General features: G+C 39.7%; 1 protein-coding gene across 5 annotated transcripts in view; it reads right to left on the bottom strand.

Annotated features, from left to right (window-relative positions):
* csmd3a (CUB and Sushi multiple domains 3a) overlaps positions 1 to 16,286 on the bottom strand; it is a 289,841-nt gene that overhangs the window by 67,355 nt on the left and 206,200 nt on the right. For all 5 annotated transcript variants that reach the window (XM_058376410.1, XM_058376411.1, XM_058376409.1 and 2 more), the window contains 8 exons: positions 15,728 to 15,916; positions 11,254 to 11,439; positions 9,155 to 9,349; positions 7,803 to 7,976; positions 6,484 to 6,657; positions 3,808 to 3,981; positions 2,265 to 2,450; positions 74 to 247 (listed from right to left, as the gene is read on the bottom strand). In XM_058376410.1, coding sequence (XP_058232393.1) covers positions 74 to 247; positions 2,265 to 2,450; positions 3,808 to 3,981; positions 6,484 to 6,657; positions 7,803 to 7,976; positions 9,155 to 9,349; positions 11,254 to 11,439; positions 15,728 to 15,916 — 1,452 coding nt within the window. The remainder of the gene's footprint in view (positions 1 to 73; positions 248 to 2,264; positions 2,451 to 3,807; positions 3,982 to 6,483; positions 6,658 to 7,802; positions 7,977 to 9,154; positions 9,350 to 11,253; positions 11,440 to 15,727; positions 15,917 to 16,286) is intronic.

The raw sequence follows: 16,286 nt of genomic DNA, 5'->3' as shown, positions 1-16,286 counted from the left end.
AAGGTGAAAATTTGTAAGGGAGGGCATTCGTATGCCGAGGTTCCACTGTACAGTGTAGGAATGGAAGTCTGACCTGAGCAGTGAGGCAGAGAGCCGCTCCAGTGGCCAGTGAGCTGGCAGGTCCGAGTCACGTCTCCGATCAGCCGTCGTCCTCCCATGCACGTGTAGCGTACGGTGGAACCGGACGTAAACTTTTCTCCGATCAGAAGCGTGTGAGGTGGCATGCCTGGGTGACCGCATTCCACCTCTGAAACACACCATCACACTTTAAAATAAAATCCTTATTCATAAATCCATACTCCTCATCAATTCATAAATCCTCTCTCTCTCTCTCTTTCTCTGTCAGAAGTGCATTATTTATTATTACTTAAAGTCCCCTGACATCCTCTTGAATAAAGGTTGCCAAGATTATGTTTTATTTATTTTATTTATTTATTTTATTTATTTATTCATTTATTTATTTTTACATTTTTGTTCTTAAAATCTGAAATGATATTTCATACAAATCTCGATTGGAAATGGCTGGAATTGCTAATGAAACAAATGCAATTTTTCAAAATGGCTGCAGACTTTCCCGTGATAAATTGTGTGACATCATCATAACACACATTTAGCACAGCTCTCATAGAAGGTCATTACAAACACGTCTCCACTACGAGGGGCTCAAAAGAAGAATCCTGTGCTTGAGATTTCACCCATGTGTGCAAAAAAGCACAAAGTTGTGTCCAAAAAATGCTGCAAAATTGCCAGCAATAGACCAAAAATACTCCCGGAGGATCTGATGAACCTTCCATAAACTGCATTTAGCATTTAGTTATTATTTCTGTTTCTACAACACACGCTAATAGAGGTCCACTGGGGCAGGAATCACGCTGCCTCACCCTCAGCGAAGGAGCTGCAGAAAGATCAGTAACCGATTGCCCCAGGGTTGTGTTTTTATGCCAGATTGGCTCCAAAAATCCTCGGTTCCTGCCAAGATCTCGATTTATTTAAATTGGAATGAATACATTTCCAGAAACAAAGAGCAGGCCAGTGTTCAGAAACATTTCTATAATAAGACGCACTGTAATAAGATAATAAGATACACTGCTCTAAAGTACAATTTCAACTTTAACTACTTACACACATTGGCACAGATTAGCGAGCAGGTGTTGATTAGCTTCGTGACACATGGTTTCATTTACCAACAATAACTCAAAACATGACGCTTTCATAAACACCTCCTTCGCAGAACATTCCTGAGCGCGATCACTTCCAGCGAGCATCAGCTTCCTCATTAAAATTCCACTTCCTGTTGTTTCCATAATTGTTTGTACCAATTATGATAATGCAGGTGAGAGCACGAAGATACACTTACTGCCTCCAGGCCAAGCCAGTACATTTTCTTTAACTAAACCCCAGACTCTACTAAAGACTTCTGCAGCACGCTGATCTCAAAATGACTGCAGGTTTTTTTTTTTCTACCGCCGGAGTGTTAGGATTTAAAATAAGGAAGAATTTTCAAAGCCGGTGTTTAACACAACTATCATCACAGCAGCACGCTTATTTTAAAAGCCTTACTTTTAAAGCGAGACGATCCTCAGGAACGAGACAGATGTGTCTGAGGGCGTATAAAGAATTAAAAATAAAAAAAAGACGTAAAAAATTTAAAGTATATCCAAAAATATCTGGTACGTTGTAGCTCTGCTGATGCAAAATGATAAATAATAATACTATAAAAATAATTCACCAATAATAGTGTCTTATTGTATACTAAAAGGTGGAATATCATTTTTTTAGAATAAAATTTTTTTTTATAACACATTATTTCTTCTTCTTCTTAATAATAATAAAAATATTAATAATAATAATACAAAAAAATTAAATATATAAATATATTTCTGTTCAGGATTTTTTTCTTTTTTTATGTTAATACATTTTATTACCATGAACCGTACTATATTTTCTTTATAACATAAATTTTTTATTTGTATTTCTTTTTTACCACATTTATTTTTTACTCTTGGATAAAGGTTTATATTGTATGTTATGTTAAGTTTATGTTTTTCTGTCTTTTTACTTTAGGTACTGTCACTTAAAAATAAAATAAAATAATTTTTAAAAATGCTGCATAGTCTTTAGGTTTGGTCTAGATTCTGCTGCATTTCTGCTGAAATCTGGCAACCCTGCTACTGCTATTATTTATATACAATATCATGTCTTTTTAGGGATTTATTTATTAACATAAAAAGTATGAGAATAAAATAAAAATTGCAGGAACACACCGATGCACTCGGGTAGCGGCCGGTCCCAGTAGGCTACAGGCTGGCAGGTCAGAACAGGTGCCCCGAAGAGGTAATACCCGGGATTGCAGTCGTATGACACCACAGTGCCGAAGGTGAAATTCCCAAACTCGATTTTACTCTTCCGTATGGAATTAGCTGGTATCCCGGGATCGGTGCAGTTAACCACTGAGGAAAATAAAACAACACATAAGCACTATATCAGCGACAGAAATCACTAGAAAAAGCATCAGTAAAACTATCTACATGTTCATCGCATCTATGCTTCAGCAGAAATGGTATAATCTTAACCTCTTTTTTCTCCCCGAATCCACTCGGTTTAAGCTTCCAAACCTGCACACAGCTCCACAGAGTCACAATTCAGATTGAAATAAAGAATCAATCAGTCAGTGTTGTGCTGCTAGAGCAAGAAACTCAATAATGGTCCTGGGTGATGAAGCAGCGCTAGTGCTATAGTTGTGCTAGCACCCCAAAGCTGATTATTTTCTCATAACAGCATGACCTGAAGTGTTTTATTATCTCCTTCACCACAGCAATTTGCCCATCTTTACAGTTTTCATGTCATTTAAACAATGACACACAAGACTTTTTATTCATTTATGTTGTAACTTAATGTTGTGAGACTAGATCGTGCCTGCTCTCGCTTACGTTAGAACAGCTGGAAAATGCAGTTTTCTCAGTGTTTTTTAAAAAGTAGCATACTTAAGGTTACACTGGAGACTCCTTCCCTAAATGTAAAAATTTCTGATCTATCTTATCTTGATTTAGAAAAAAAATAAAACTACACAAAGCCATTTCCCATGCTTTGAGACCTTTAAGTACGTAAAAAAGTGACAAGGAAGATTTTATATATTTTTTTTCATTTCATCTTCTTTATAGCACAATTTACAAATACAGTGGAAACTCGGCATATGAATGCCCTCCCTGATGAATTTTCACCTTAAGAATTGAAATTTTTGCAAGAAATCGGTATACGAGGCATTTTCGGCATACGAACGAACTGAAACGAATTGAACACCGGCTAAGTTGCGCGTACGTCCGGGAGCTGTTTAAAACTTGTTAGCGTTAGTGGAGAGCCAACGGAAGCGGGTTTATGAGTTTTTCGATTTTTGTTTGGAAAGGGTCAACCCACGATACCAACGTTGCCTTCAGCATGTGTTCTAAAGCTATGTGATTTTTCGGGCATTTTTTTGTTGACAGATTGGTGGTGTGGGCGGACTGTTCTATTTTTAGCCCAAGCTTGGTGGCACGACTTCCTGTGAGGAGCCTTGACATGGAATGCCTGTCTTGGGTCAGTGCTTTGTAAGCAGCCCTACAGTTTACATACGCTTCATATTGGGAATATTGGTCATATTTTTGGGCGGCTGGAACGGATTATCTGCATTTACATTATTTCTTATGAGAAAATTCGTTTTGCAATACAAATTTTCACCTTAAGAACTCGCCTCCAGAACGGATTAAATTCGTATGCCGAGGTTCCACTGTAAATGCACTTTATCTTGAGAAGGATTTTAGAAGAGTTCACCTCTGCAGCTGGGAGGTTGATGGCTCCACTGGCGGTCAGGAAGACACTGGGCCTGAGACGGTCCCTCCAACACGTAGCCGTCATTGCAGACAAAACTGACCACGTCTCCCAGGTTGAAACCGTCTCCCAATGTACGCCCGTATATCGGACTTCCTGGATGCCCGCAGCTGATCGCTGTCATGAAACAAATATTCATGATTCAATAGAGTTCAAATCTAATACATAATATCCAGATTAAACCTTAGGCTAGGTTCACACATACGTCACTGCAAGTCACCAGTAAATCGGTAGCTCTCTTGAAAACAAACGATCTCTGGAAGGAAACTCCTGCGAGTGGCTGTATGTGTGAACGCAGCATTAGAAATGTCTGAAAAGTCATCAAAAGTTTTTTCCCTCTGAAGTCGTCTTCCAAACTTAGCATGACTTGTTTTGTTGCACACCAAATTATATGCAAATTTGACCATCTGTTCAAAAAACAAACAAACAAAACATTTAACGCAATGAATGAAAACTTTTTCGCACACCTTAATTGGCTTCGTTGTGATCTAAACTCAAGCTGCTGGAGTTATGGTGTGCATGAAACTCTGTACACTGTAATGAACCTTTCTCTCACTTTCACCTGGATTTTACCCCACAGCTTGATCTCCTTTCTGTCTCACGGTGTGTCAGTATAATCCTCCGGATCAGACCTTCTGAATCCTGTCCTCGAGGACACGGTTCTACTCCAGCAGCCAGAGCGAATGATCTGAGTAATCACATTACTAAAGGTGTGGGATATGTGGGATATGGAAGGAGGGGAACTAGGTTTGGGGGTGGGTGGGTGGGGGGGCCTTAGGATTCCCGAGTGATTCCAGATCCTGAAGGAATAAAGAGTTTAGCAATTTTTCAGCTAATTACATCCTTAGCGACTTGAAGCAGGTGGATTAACCCCTTATATAACCCTTTAACATACCAATTAACCCCATAATACACCTATTAATCACCAATTCACCTATTAACCCCAATACACCAACTAGCCCCTTACTACACAGATTAATCCCATAAAACACCAGCAAACCCCATAATGCACCTATTACCCCCCCCACAAACCAACTAACCCTTTAATACACAAACTAACACTTTAACGCACCCACTAACCACTTAATACACCTATTACCCCACAACTAACCCCTAATAAACCCATAACCACTTAATACACCTATTACCCCACAACTAACCCCTAATAAACCCATAACCACTTAATACACCTATTACCCCACAACTAACCCCTAATAAACCCATAACCACTTAATACACCTATTACCCCACAACTAACCCCTAATAAACCCATAACCACTTAATACACCTATTACCCCACAACTAACCCCTAATAAGCCCATTAATCATTAATAACCATATTAACCCCTAATACACTAACCCCTTAATGCATCAATTACCCCCTATTATACCAACTAACTCTTTAATGCACACACTAACCACATAATATACTTATACCCCCAAACTACCCCCGATACACCCATTAACCACTTAATACACAGATGCATTTAATGCACCTATTACCCCCTAATATACCAACTAGCCCTTTAATATACCAAGCAATTAAGCAATTAATGCACCCACTAACTACTTAACACACATATTAACCCCCCAATACACCCATTAGCTGCTTAATATACAGATTAACCCCAATACACTAACTAACCCCTTAATGAACCTATTACCCCCTTAATAAATCAATTCATCTTCAACTAACACCCTAATAACCACCCAAGCCCGATACACCCATTAACCCCTTAATACAATTATTAACCCCTAATACATCTATTTATCCACTAATGCACCAACTAACCCTCTAGTACACCTATCAATGTCCTAAAACACCTATTAACCCCTAATACACCAATTACCCCCTTAATGCACCTATTACCGCCTTAATACACCAATTAATTCTCACCTATCACCTTATTAAACTATCTAACTCCCAATACACTTATTAACCCCTAAAACACCAACTAACCCCCTAATACACCTATTTACCCAGTAATGCACCAACTAACCCCCTAGTATACCCATTAATGTCCTAATACACTTATAAACCCTTAACACACCAACTAATCCCTTAATGCACCTATTACCCCCTTAATACACCAATTAATCCTCAACTAACACCCTAATAACCCATCTAACCCCCAATACAGCCATTAACCCCTTAATACACTTATTAACCCCCAATACACCCATAAACCCCTTAATTCACTTATTAAACCTCAATAAACCCATTAACCCCTTAATTCACTTATTAAACCTCAATAAACCCATTAACCCCTTAATTCACTTATTAACCCCCAATACACCCATAAACCCCTTAATTCACTTATTAAACCTCAATAAACCCATTAACCCCTTAATTCACTTATTAACCCCAATACACCTATTTACCCACTAATGCACCAACTAACCACGTTTTAATGCCCTAATACACCTATTAACCCCAGTACAATAAATTAACTCTTTACTATACTCATTAACACCAATCCAGCTTTATATCAGTTTCTATATCAAGAATCAATGAGATTGATAAGAAATCATGTTTTAACGCTCCTCATATTCCAAAATCATTCAATGGATCGAAACCTTGACGTTCCAGCAGACACCCAGAGGACGTTGGACACTCACACACACAGGAGGGCAGTTGTCCTGACCAGCTGTGGTCCTGCTGGCAGATTCGTACTGAAGAGCCGATGAGTCTGAAGCCGGGGTTGCACTGATACACCACCGTGTCCCTGTAGCCAAAGTTCTCTCCGATCACCTGACCGTTCACGATCCGCTCCGGTTCTCCACAGTGGCCCGCTGCGGAGCGACAAACACGATCACATTTCAGTTACGCCGACATTTTTGCTGCGAGTTAACAAGGTGAAGAATAAAACACCCGGCAACTGCGGAGCACCCGGAGCAGATAACAGCAAAAGACACCAGCGCAAACACAAGCACGAGGCGACATCATCGACACTGACGCCTCCTGATGTGAACGCCGCTCTCTACCAAGGGGAAGCGTGTGACGGCTTTCGCGAGCGCGTGTCGAGATGCCGCACGCAAAACGCTGCAAGATGGCATTAAGGCTTTGTGGCATCTGTTCTGCATGAGGCAGGTGTTTGGAGAGAGCTGAGACGCTGCCTTGATGGATCTCATGATGGAAAGCATAATGTAAAATTATGGCTCAGCTGAGAGACAGCATGAGGATTGGGAGTGCGCGTGTTTGTGCATATGTGTGTGTGTGTGTGTGTGTGTGTGTGTGGGTTGGATTCGTAGCAGCTTGTGGGACCTAGTGACTGATGATACAGTCGCTCCTCTCACCAGGAGAGCTCAAACAGTCTGCTGAGCCACTGTTGCCTCTTTCTCTCTCTCTCAAACACACACACACACACACACATTCAAATGGCTCTGTTTCCCAAAAAGATGAACAATTTAAACCCTGATCCTGACCAGGCGATTACTACAGAGGATGGCACGGATGCGAGTGTCGTTTTCCCCGTAAGCTTTCACACCTAGATGAAAGTAAAAACTTTCTGAATTCTTCTCGCATCCGGTGGGATTGCAGTTCATTCCAAATATTCATTTTCAGCTATGTGTGCTTAGTCTGCAGGGAGGGATGAAGTGTTTGTTCTTTAACTATTTTATAGAACAATTATAAAAGGTCTCACACAAAGTTGCTCTCAGCTTGAGGCTAAAATCTCGGATTTTTTTTGCAAACCTTTTATGGCGCTCAGAATGGAAATGCTTCATATTAAGCACCAATGGTGCAGTGTGACATAACAAAGACATTTAATGCGGGGGAAAATTTTTTGACCATAAGATTTAAAGAAATTTGATGATCATGTTAAAGAAAGCTAAAGTCAAACCCTGAACTAAAGTCAATTAGATGTAAGAATGAAATCATTCTCATTAACTTTCGCATTATTTTGAGGTAAAACAAGTGTCTTGTATGACGTCGTTACCCAGGCAGCGAGTCTCCGAGCCGCTCCACAGCCCCGACGCCAGACACTCGCGTACGGTCGAGCCGACCAGAACGTAGCCCACGTCACAGGTGAATATGGCCGTCGCTCCGAAGGTCGTCTGAGTTCCAATTTTCTTCCCATTAGGAGGAGTGGGCAGCATTCCGCAAGAAATAACTGCAGTAACAGGCAATATAGAAGCAGAGGAATGAGCTGGCAAGTATCACAATGTCAGAGGTACAGCTGTAATTTACACCCAATTTAATGGTCTGGCTGTTTTTTTTTTGTATTCATCTCTTCTCTTTGCCCTCTTATAAACACAAGACACCGAGAGAGAGAAGGACTGATCTTGATAACGTCTCCGGTTTATTGCTTGAGGTAAAAGAAAGCGAGTCCGGCTCAAACACACTGTATCGTAATGCAGATCTGAGCAGTGATAGATAAACGCGACGTGCAGATCCGATGTCAACGTATGAGCCTTGTTAATATCACAGGCAAAAAATAAATAAATAAAAAGCACACATCGTCTCGCTCTCGGAGTCAAAGAGCGATAAGAAGAGTGGAAGAATGTGACTCTCAGGATCGTCTCAGCTACGTCTCCACATCTTCTTCCTGTCTCTACGTATGGTAGATGACTGATTTTTCACACGATTCTGGTAAATGGTTCGGACTTTCCAGCGGCAACCCGAGCACCGACTTTATCGAAGGAGGTAAACTCCGGTGCTGTCCGTTTCCCCTGACGACGATAAGGACGTGGCTGATGTTATCACACGATGGCGAGTTCAATTCAGAATCTTCTGGACCGTCTGCTGTAGGTCACCTACACTAAAGCTGGAAGATAATTCTAACAATAACAACAAGGTTGTCATGGTAACCTATTTTTCACTGACTAGAGGAATAATGTAAGAAAAAAAAAACACAATTCAGGAGCTGACAAAGCGGAATTCGCAGCCGAATGTTATAAACAAGCTCTTTCTGATTCCGCACAAATTTATACCTCACAAATAAACGTAATAGTTTCATATTGATCCTGTTCTTCTTTCGCTAATTTATCTGTAGCCAGTGCAAATCACCAAAGTCATAATGTCTCATAAGCTGCTCTTTGTAGGATAAGTAAATGGGAGAAACATCGACGGTAAAATTATGCGACTACAGAAGCTCTCGAATCCGTTCCCAGCACCACTGATTAATTCAGCGTTGATTATTTAGGCAACTCTGAGCTTCACCCTGACCGTAAAAACGCTGCTGATAGACGACCTGCGCTGAAGAGTCGGAGGCTATTAAATGTCTATATATCCGCCTCCTGTTGAGCGCAGTCACGCCACATTAAGTTACCGGATCCGTCCTGAACTCACTCTTGCAGCGCGGCCTTTCGTTCCTCCAGCTCCACGTTCCATTAGACGTGCAGTGGATGTGGGCGGGGCCGAGGCGGTAGTAACCGGGGTTACAGCTGAAGGCGATCATGGTTCCGTATTCGTAGCGAGATCCGTTAACGATCTTCCACTTGCCGTGGTCCAGCGTGAAGGAGCCGATACTGGGACACACCATGACTGCGGGAGGAAAACGGAAACCTTACTAAATGAAGTGAATGAATGAACCACATGAAACACATTTATAATACAGTTATAATACAGTTATAAACGTTTATACACACTATAACCTGTTATCCTGTGCCTCTAAAGGAGAAACACCCGACTTTTTCTCTTTTTTTTGCTTTATGTTTATAAATTCACATCACAAACAAATTCAATCCCCATCATGTTCCCTTTATTAACGCATTATAAAAGCTTACGAACGTAGTCATCAGTCATTACAACTAGAACCTGTTACCGAACGATTTTACACAACATTAAACCTATAAGCACAAAGCTTGTGTAATAACGCACGTACGCAGCTGTTTAACAATCCTGAACGTAATTAAATTCGTTTTAAGAGGAAATTTTTTTTCCCTCTAGACATCCGAACAGCTGAGATGAACCGCTGTCTGTCTTCAAACAGCGACTAAAGACCTAGCTCTTCCTGAAGTGCTTAAAAAAAGACGACGACAACAACAACAACAACAAAAAACCCAACCTCGTCTCGTCTGTGTGCTTTCTGGCTGGATTTCCTCCTGACAGATGTTTTGTTTAGGCGGATAGCGCTCTTAGAGTCTGACCTAGTGAACCAGTATCAGGGTGTATTTTGTTTGAAAGATACTTCAAAGCGCTTCTATGTGAGAGCGTCTACTAAATAAATGTAAAATGTAAAGATGCTAAGAACGAGAGGACGAGGAAGGACACCTAAGGTGGCTGAGAAGTACGAAACAAAATAAGAAATCCAAAAACACAATAACAATTTAGATAAAGCGGAAAAGGTAGGGATAGTTTGCGAATGGTATTCTTCCCTCTGATTGGACGAGACATCTGTCACTTGGGATATAAAGGAAGTACGGCAGGCTGCAGCACTATAGAGCGGATTGGTGCGTGTATGAACACAGCTCTGCTCTTATAGTCTTACATCCTTTAATCCGGAATAGTCTTCTAAACATTCCTGGTGTGTTTTTAGAGATCGCAAACTAATATTTACGCCATGATACGCTATCGGTATATTCAACATCATGCCATATGTCCCTTTCCTCAAAGTAACGCTGAAGGAATTCCGTTTTCTTATAAATATAAATAGATATGTTTGTTATTTTCTGTAAAACATTTAACGTACTATTGAAAAAAATGTTTTAAAGTTAAACTCAGAACTCCAGACACCTACAAGAAATAAAGTTAGATACACAGTTTCCGACAGATGTCTCGTCCAATCAGAGGCATGATTTAAACACACTTTGTCTGAATTGTTGATGTGTTTTAGGATTTGTTTTGCACTTCTCGAACACCATAAATACCGGCTGGACAAGACGAGATGGACAAGAGCTTTAGACTGACATTGACGTCTAATGTAGCCTGTAGCCTGTGTGGCTGTTAAGCACAGATTCTGTTTTTTGTTGTTTATCAGTATTTAATCATCACTAATGCAGCACTGAGATCCTGATTTAGTTTCCTTGATAGTCGACTTTTGGGATTTTGTTTTGTAGAAAAGCAATTCCAGACTCTCTAAACAAAGTTTTTTTTTTGTAGAACACAAGCTTTTTTATATTCATAGATTTCTTTTAGAATATACTTCATACATAAATGTAGTTATTTCTATGCTTGCTTGCATTTTTCTTTACCTTTTCCACCGAAGCACGACCATTTAAACTAAACCGACGCAAACATCCAAAAGTTCTAAGTCGACAACTCGTAAGGAAAATTAACGAAGCTTAATGAAGACTAATGGCTCCGTATGCAGATGTGCCGTCAAAACACATACAAGCCGAGTAAACACGGTTAAACCTGTCTCAGGCCTCGACAGGATTAATTACGCATGCCGACCGTACTGATGAATCCGTGGACGTGAGGAGACGTGAGGGTTTGGCGTGTCTCACCGGTGCAGCGTGGGATCTTGTTGTGGCTGCTCCAGGTCCCGTCGGCCTGGCACACCGTGCTCGTCACCTCTTTCGAGGAAAGTCGGAAACCTTCATTGCAGAAGTAGGTAGCACGTGTTCCTGCTGAATAATCAGGTGCCAGTACTCCTCCGTTCATGGGAGCTGCTGGCATGCCGCAGGACACAGCTGGGGGACCACAGAGGACGCAATTAATTCTCATCTCAACACACAAGACTGTAAACAAACCAGATCTGGTTTGGCAAAAAAAAAGCACATGCTGTGATTCTGTCTCTAATCGGGGTCCAGTTGGTGCTGGAGTTAATATACAGTGGAACCTCGGCATAGGAATTTAATTCGTTCTGGAGGCAAGGTGACAATTCGTATCGCGATACGAATTGTCTCATAAGAAATAATGTAAATGCAGATAATCCGTTCCAGCCACCCACAAATATGACCAATATTCCCAATAGGAAGTGTATGTAAACTTACAAAGAACTGACCCAAGCCAAGCATTCCATATCAAGGCTCCTCACAGGATGTCGTGCCACCAAGCTTGGGCTAAAAATAGAACAGACCACCCACGCCACCAATCTGTCAACAAAAAATCGCCCAAAAAATCACCTACCTTTCGAATGCATGCTGACGGCAATGTTGGTCTCGTGGATTGAAAAAATTTATAAAATTCGTCAAATTCTTCACTTGGCTTTCCGCTGATGCTAACAAGTTTAAAGAACCGGTTCGGTTCGGTTCGGTTCGTTTGTATGCCGAAAATGCTTTGAATGCCGATGCAAATTTCTTGCAAAATTTCAATTCTTAAGGGAGGGCATTCGTTTACCAAGGTTCCACTGTACTTCACTAGTATTTAAAGAACATCTTTATAAATCTTACACATTCTCTAAATAGGATATAGGTCGAATGAAGTGAAGCTACTGTTACCACTCTATTACTATATCAGCAATTTCTAACAATTTTTTCATTTATTAATCATTTTTATCAATTTATACCCCCGGGCACATGGAATGTATCGGAACATCACCGGAATGAGTTCCATCTCTTCCTTTTCTCCTAAAACAGCTACTCTATCAGCAATTGTTCCCCTTCAGAACTCCCCTTTTTGTCCTCTCTCAACACTGGAGACTCCTTCCATCAATTCCATATTTAATAAATATTTTCTTACGTATCAAAGCTTATGTTTTTCATTGTTCAAGTAAAAAAATAACTCTTTTCCCCTCTTAGCCCATGTATTATGTGCATGTGAATTAGATTATGTGAAGTGAAGTCCCTGTGGATGAGCTGTTACTATAGAAACGAGACAGTATAAATAAGCAGAGTTTGTTTCCTAGAGATCAATTTATTTCTGTGGAGGAAAGTTACATATATGCATAAAAAAAAAAAATAATTAAAAATTAAAAATTAAAAAAAGAATAAAAAAAATAAAAAAAAAACAGTCAAAAGTTTGGACACACCTTCTAATTCCGTGGTCTTTCCTGATGTTTATTTCTTTCTACATTGTAAAACAATGCTGAAGGCGGCCGAAATCCACAATAATGTCCTTTGAACAGTTGATATTGAGATATGTCTGCTACTGATGCTCTGTAAAGCCTTCATAACGCCTCTAATCTGAGGTGATGTTAATTGGTGATTTCTGAGGCTGGTCACTCTAAATGAACTTCTCCTCTGCAGCAGAGGTCAGTTTTGGTCTTGCTTTACTGGGATGGTCTTCATGTGAGCCAGTTTCATCATGGTGCTTGATGGGTTTTGCAAATGCACTTGACAATACTGTTCTTGCAAGAACTATTCCAGAACACCTGACCTTCGTGTCTTAAAATAACAACTGACTGGTTTTTGTTGTCATTACATATGGATTACTGAAGTCCATGTGTGTTATTTCATAGTTTTGAAATCTCCAGGATTGTTCTAGAATGTAGAAAATAAATCCCTAAACAAAAAACATAAAAGGTGTGTCCAAACTTTTGACTGGTAGTGTATATATATATATAAATTTAATATTTTTCCCAAATGACACTCACTATCCTAGCTTGAAATCAAAAAAAAAAAAAACACTAGCTTGAAATCAAAAAAACAAGTTGTACACAAGGCTGCTAAACTTTAATACCATCTTTCTCCAAGATTCTTACTTTAAATATACGTGCATGATGTATAGATTTTTCTTTCTTTCTTTCTTTACGTTTACGCATATGCATACTTAAGCCTCTAGCTTATCGATATCAGCCTCCTAAAAAAGGCACTGAAGCATCGCAGATCGTGTAGCATCAAATCCACACGGGCTCTCAGTGGCCAATTATCCACACCCGGGTCACAGGACTGCCACTTCCTCAGCCGGCAGCTCGATGGCATCGATTCAACTGCAGCACGCTGAAACATTTCCTAGCTGCTACGCGTCAAATTTGTGAGAGAAAATCCTGATTTTTTTTTTAATATATATATAATGATTCTTTTCCCCCTTGCCCCGGCACGCAATAGTTTTGAATGAAGTCATTAAATAAATAAATAAAAACATAAAAATCGAAGGCAGGTTCTGATTAGCCAGCATGGCAGATATCGTTTAATTAAGTCCCGGGAAGCCAAAGCGCAAAGAGCTGGAGCTCGTTCAAAGCGGACATCAATAAGCCTATGGGACATAATGAGATGTGCAATTATTGAGCACTAAAAACTAATGAAATAAATCAAAGCAACAATGGACCTCACGTAGCACGATTATAACGGTGTGTACGGAGCGAGGGTGCCTTTGTTGTTTAACTGAATTAATTAGAAAGAACAAAGGTGAGAGCGACGCCTGATGTCGCCACTTGACGCCGGCGATTCGACCCATGAAACCCCTCGAGTTGTGTTTAAAAGGAACACAAACAAGTTACATCACGTTACGGGCGATCCGGGCGTGTTTTTGTCGCGGGATACGGCTTTACATTTACACACTGTGACATCTGACGCTATATACTGTACAATGCAAAAGTTTTCACCCCCCCCTACATAAGTAACAGGCCATTTTTTACACAGGTGTTGATATGTGATCTCTCTTAATTCAGTAATCAGTATGCGTCCTGTTTAGCCCCACCCCTTGACTACCTTATTTGGATGGGTGGGGGGGCTTCAATAGTAGCTCAAGTGGTTAAGGCTCTGGGTCGTTGACCGGAAGATCAGGGTTCAAGTCCCAGCGCTGCCAAGCTGCCACCGCAAGGCCCCTAACCCACCCTGATCCAGGGGCGCTGACCCTGAGCTCTGACCCCAACCTCCCAAGGATGGGATATGTGAAGATAGAATTTCACTGTGCTGTAATGTATATGTGACAAATAAAGACAACTTTACTTAAATGTATTGTCTTGAGGCGCTGTGATTAACCTAATTACATCTGTGCTTTAAAATCATTTCAATTCAATGTTTTTATTTACATTGTCGATTAATCATACTCGATTATTCTCATATTCGGAGCTGATTATGAGTCGATCGACTCGAATCACGTGTTCATCTCTTTCTGCCATTTTTATGTTGATCAGAAAGACAAAACTCGTGCAGGATTAAAGACAGATTATTAAATAAACGGCACATCGACCCGATTTCTCAAAAACTACACCTGTGTAAAAACACGAAGCCGATTCAGAGACACCTAGAGGACACCTTCACCATTCTGCCCTGCAGTTTTCATGCATCGTATCGACTCGAACCAGGTTCAGTACAGCTTCATTTTCAGGATCAGTCTGTCCTTCATACTGTGCCACGGGCAGGTTTTCTTTACAAGAGAAGGATTAAACAGCTCATGTCCTGCGAAACACATTAATATTCCATGACCTCCACTGGAAAACCTCATTGGAAGAAAACTCTACATGAGATTTTAATAATCTGAATGGGGAAGCCAGAAAATCAGACGTAAGCAGATGCGTAACTAAACCCTGAATATGCAAAAATATTACTATATAATATTCTACATATATATATATATATATATATATATATATATATATATATATATATATATATATATATATATATATATATATATATATATATAGATTCTATTTATAAATAAATTTTGTATGTATTCTTTATAGAACAATAACTATAGAGAATATTGAGGTAACTTGCTCCAGATTTAAATAAATAAAATAAAATAAAATAAAATAAAATAGGAAAAATAAAAAAATGAAAAAGAACAAGGAAACATAAAAGAACAATCTGAAGATAAAAGTTTCATGCTAACCATTTTGATCTTGATTTAATCTTAAATCTTACAATTTTTCTCAATTATTTGCCGATTTTTTTTTTCAGGCAAAAACATCTTCTGATCATATCCTTTTTTTACTGGATAATAAAAGAAACCTCTTTTTTACCCTAAAGATACAATGTCAAATTAATACAATAAAATAAAATTTGTCCTGAGGCTAAAGCTAAATTTTCCACATTTTTTTCTTATAATTTTTAAGCTATTTTTTTTTCAAGCTTTAAAGAGATGTGGTACCTTGGCATGCCGGCACGGACGTATCCCAGGTCAGAAAGCCGAATTCGGTCTTCTTGCACATGGCCATGCTTTTCCCAATCAGCCTGTATCCTCGATCGCAGGCCCAGCGCACCACGCTGTTCACGTGGCCGCCGGTTTGACTGACCACAAAGCCGTGCTGCGGAGAGTCGGGGGTGCTGCAGTACATCGCTACAGATAAACGTACGGAGATGAGAAATATACTGGAAGAGCTCGGGTGTGGAAAGAAATGAACCGAAGCGGAGTAAGCGTGCTGTTTTTATTTCACCACCCATTAAAAGCAGGGTGTATCCAGCAGATATTATTAAAAAAATTAATCTGGAATTATTTTATTTTATTTTAATTACTTCACTGTGCTGTAATTATTTCATAAATATCATTTAGATTAAAAATGGCATTAATGAGTGAAATAAAAACAGACTTTTCTCTACATACTGTATGAGTACACACACACACACACACACACACATTTCTCGTCCCTGTGTGAGTGCATGTGATATATGTGTATATATTACATATTATATAATCTCACTATATTAAC

Source organism: Hemibagrus wyckioides, linkage group LG23 (genome assembly GCF_019097595.1).
Source record: "Hemibagrus wyckioides isolate EC202008001 linkage group LG23, SWU_Hwy_1.0, whole genome shotgun sequence".
NCBI classification, from domain to species: domain Eukaryota; kingdom Metazoa; phylum Chordata; class Actinopteri; order Siluriformes; family Bagridae; genus Hemibagrus; species Hemibagrus wyckioides.
This window is presented reverse-complemented; position numbering and strand designations above follow the sequence as displayed.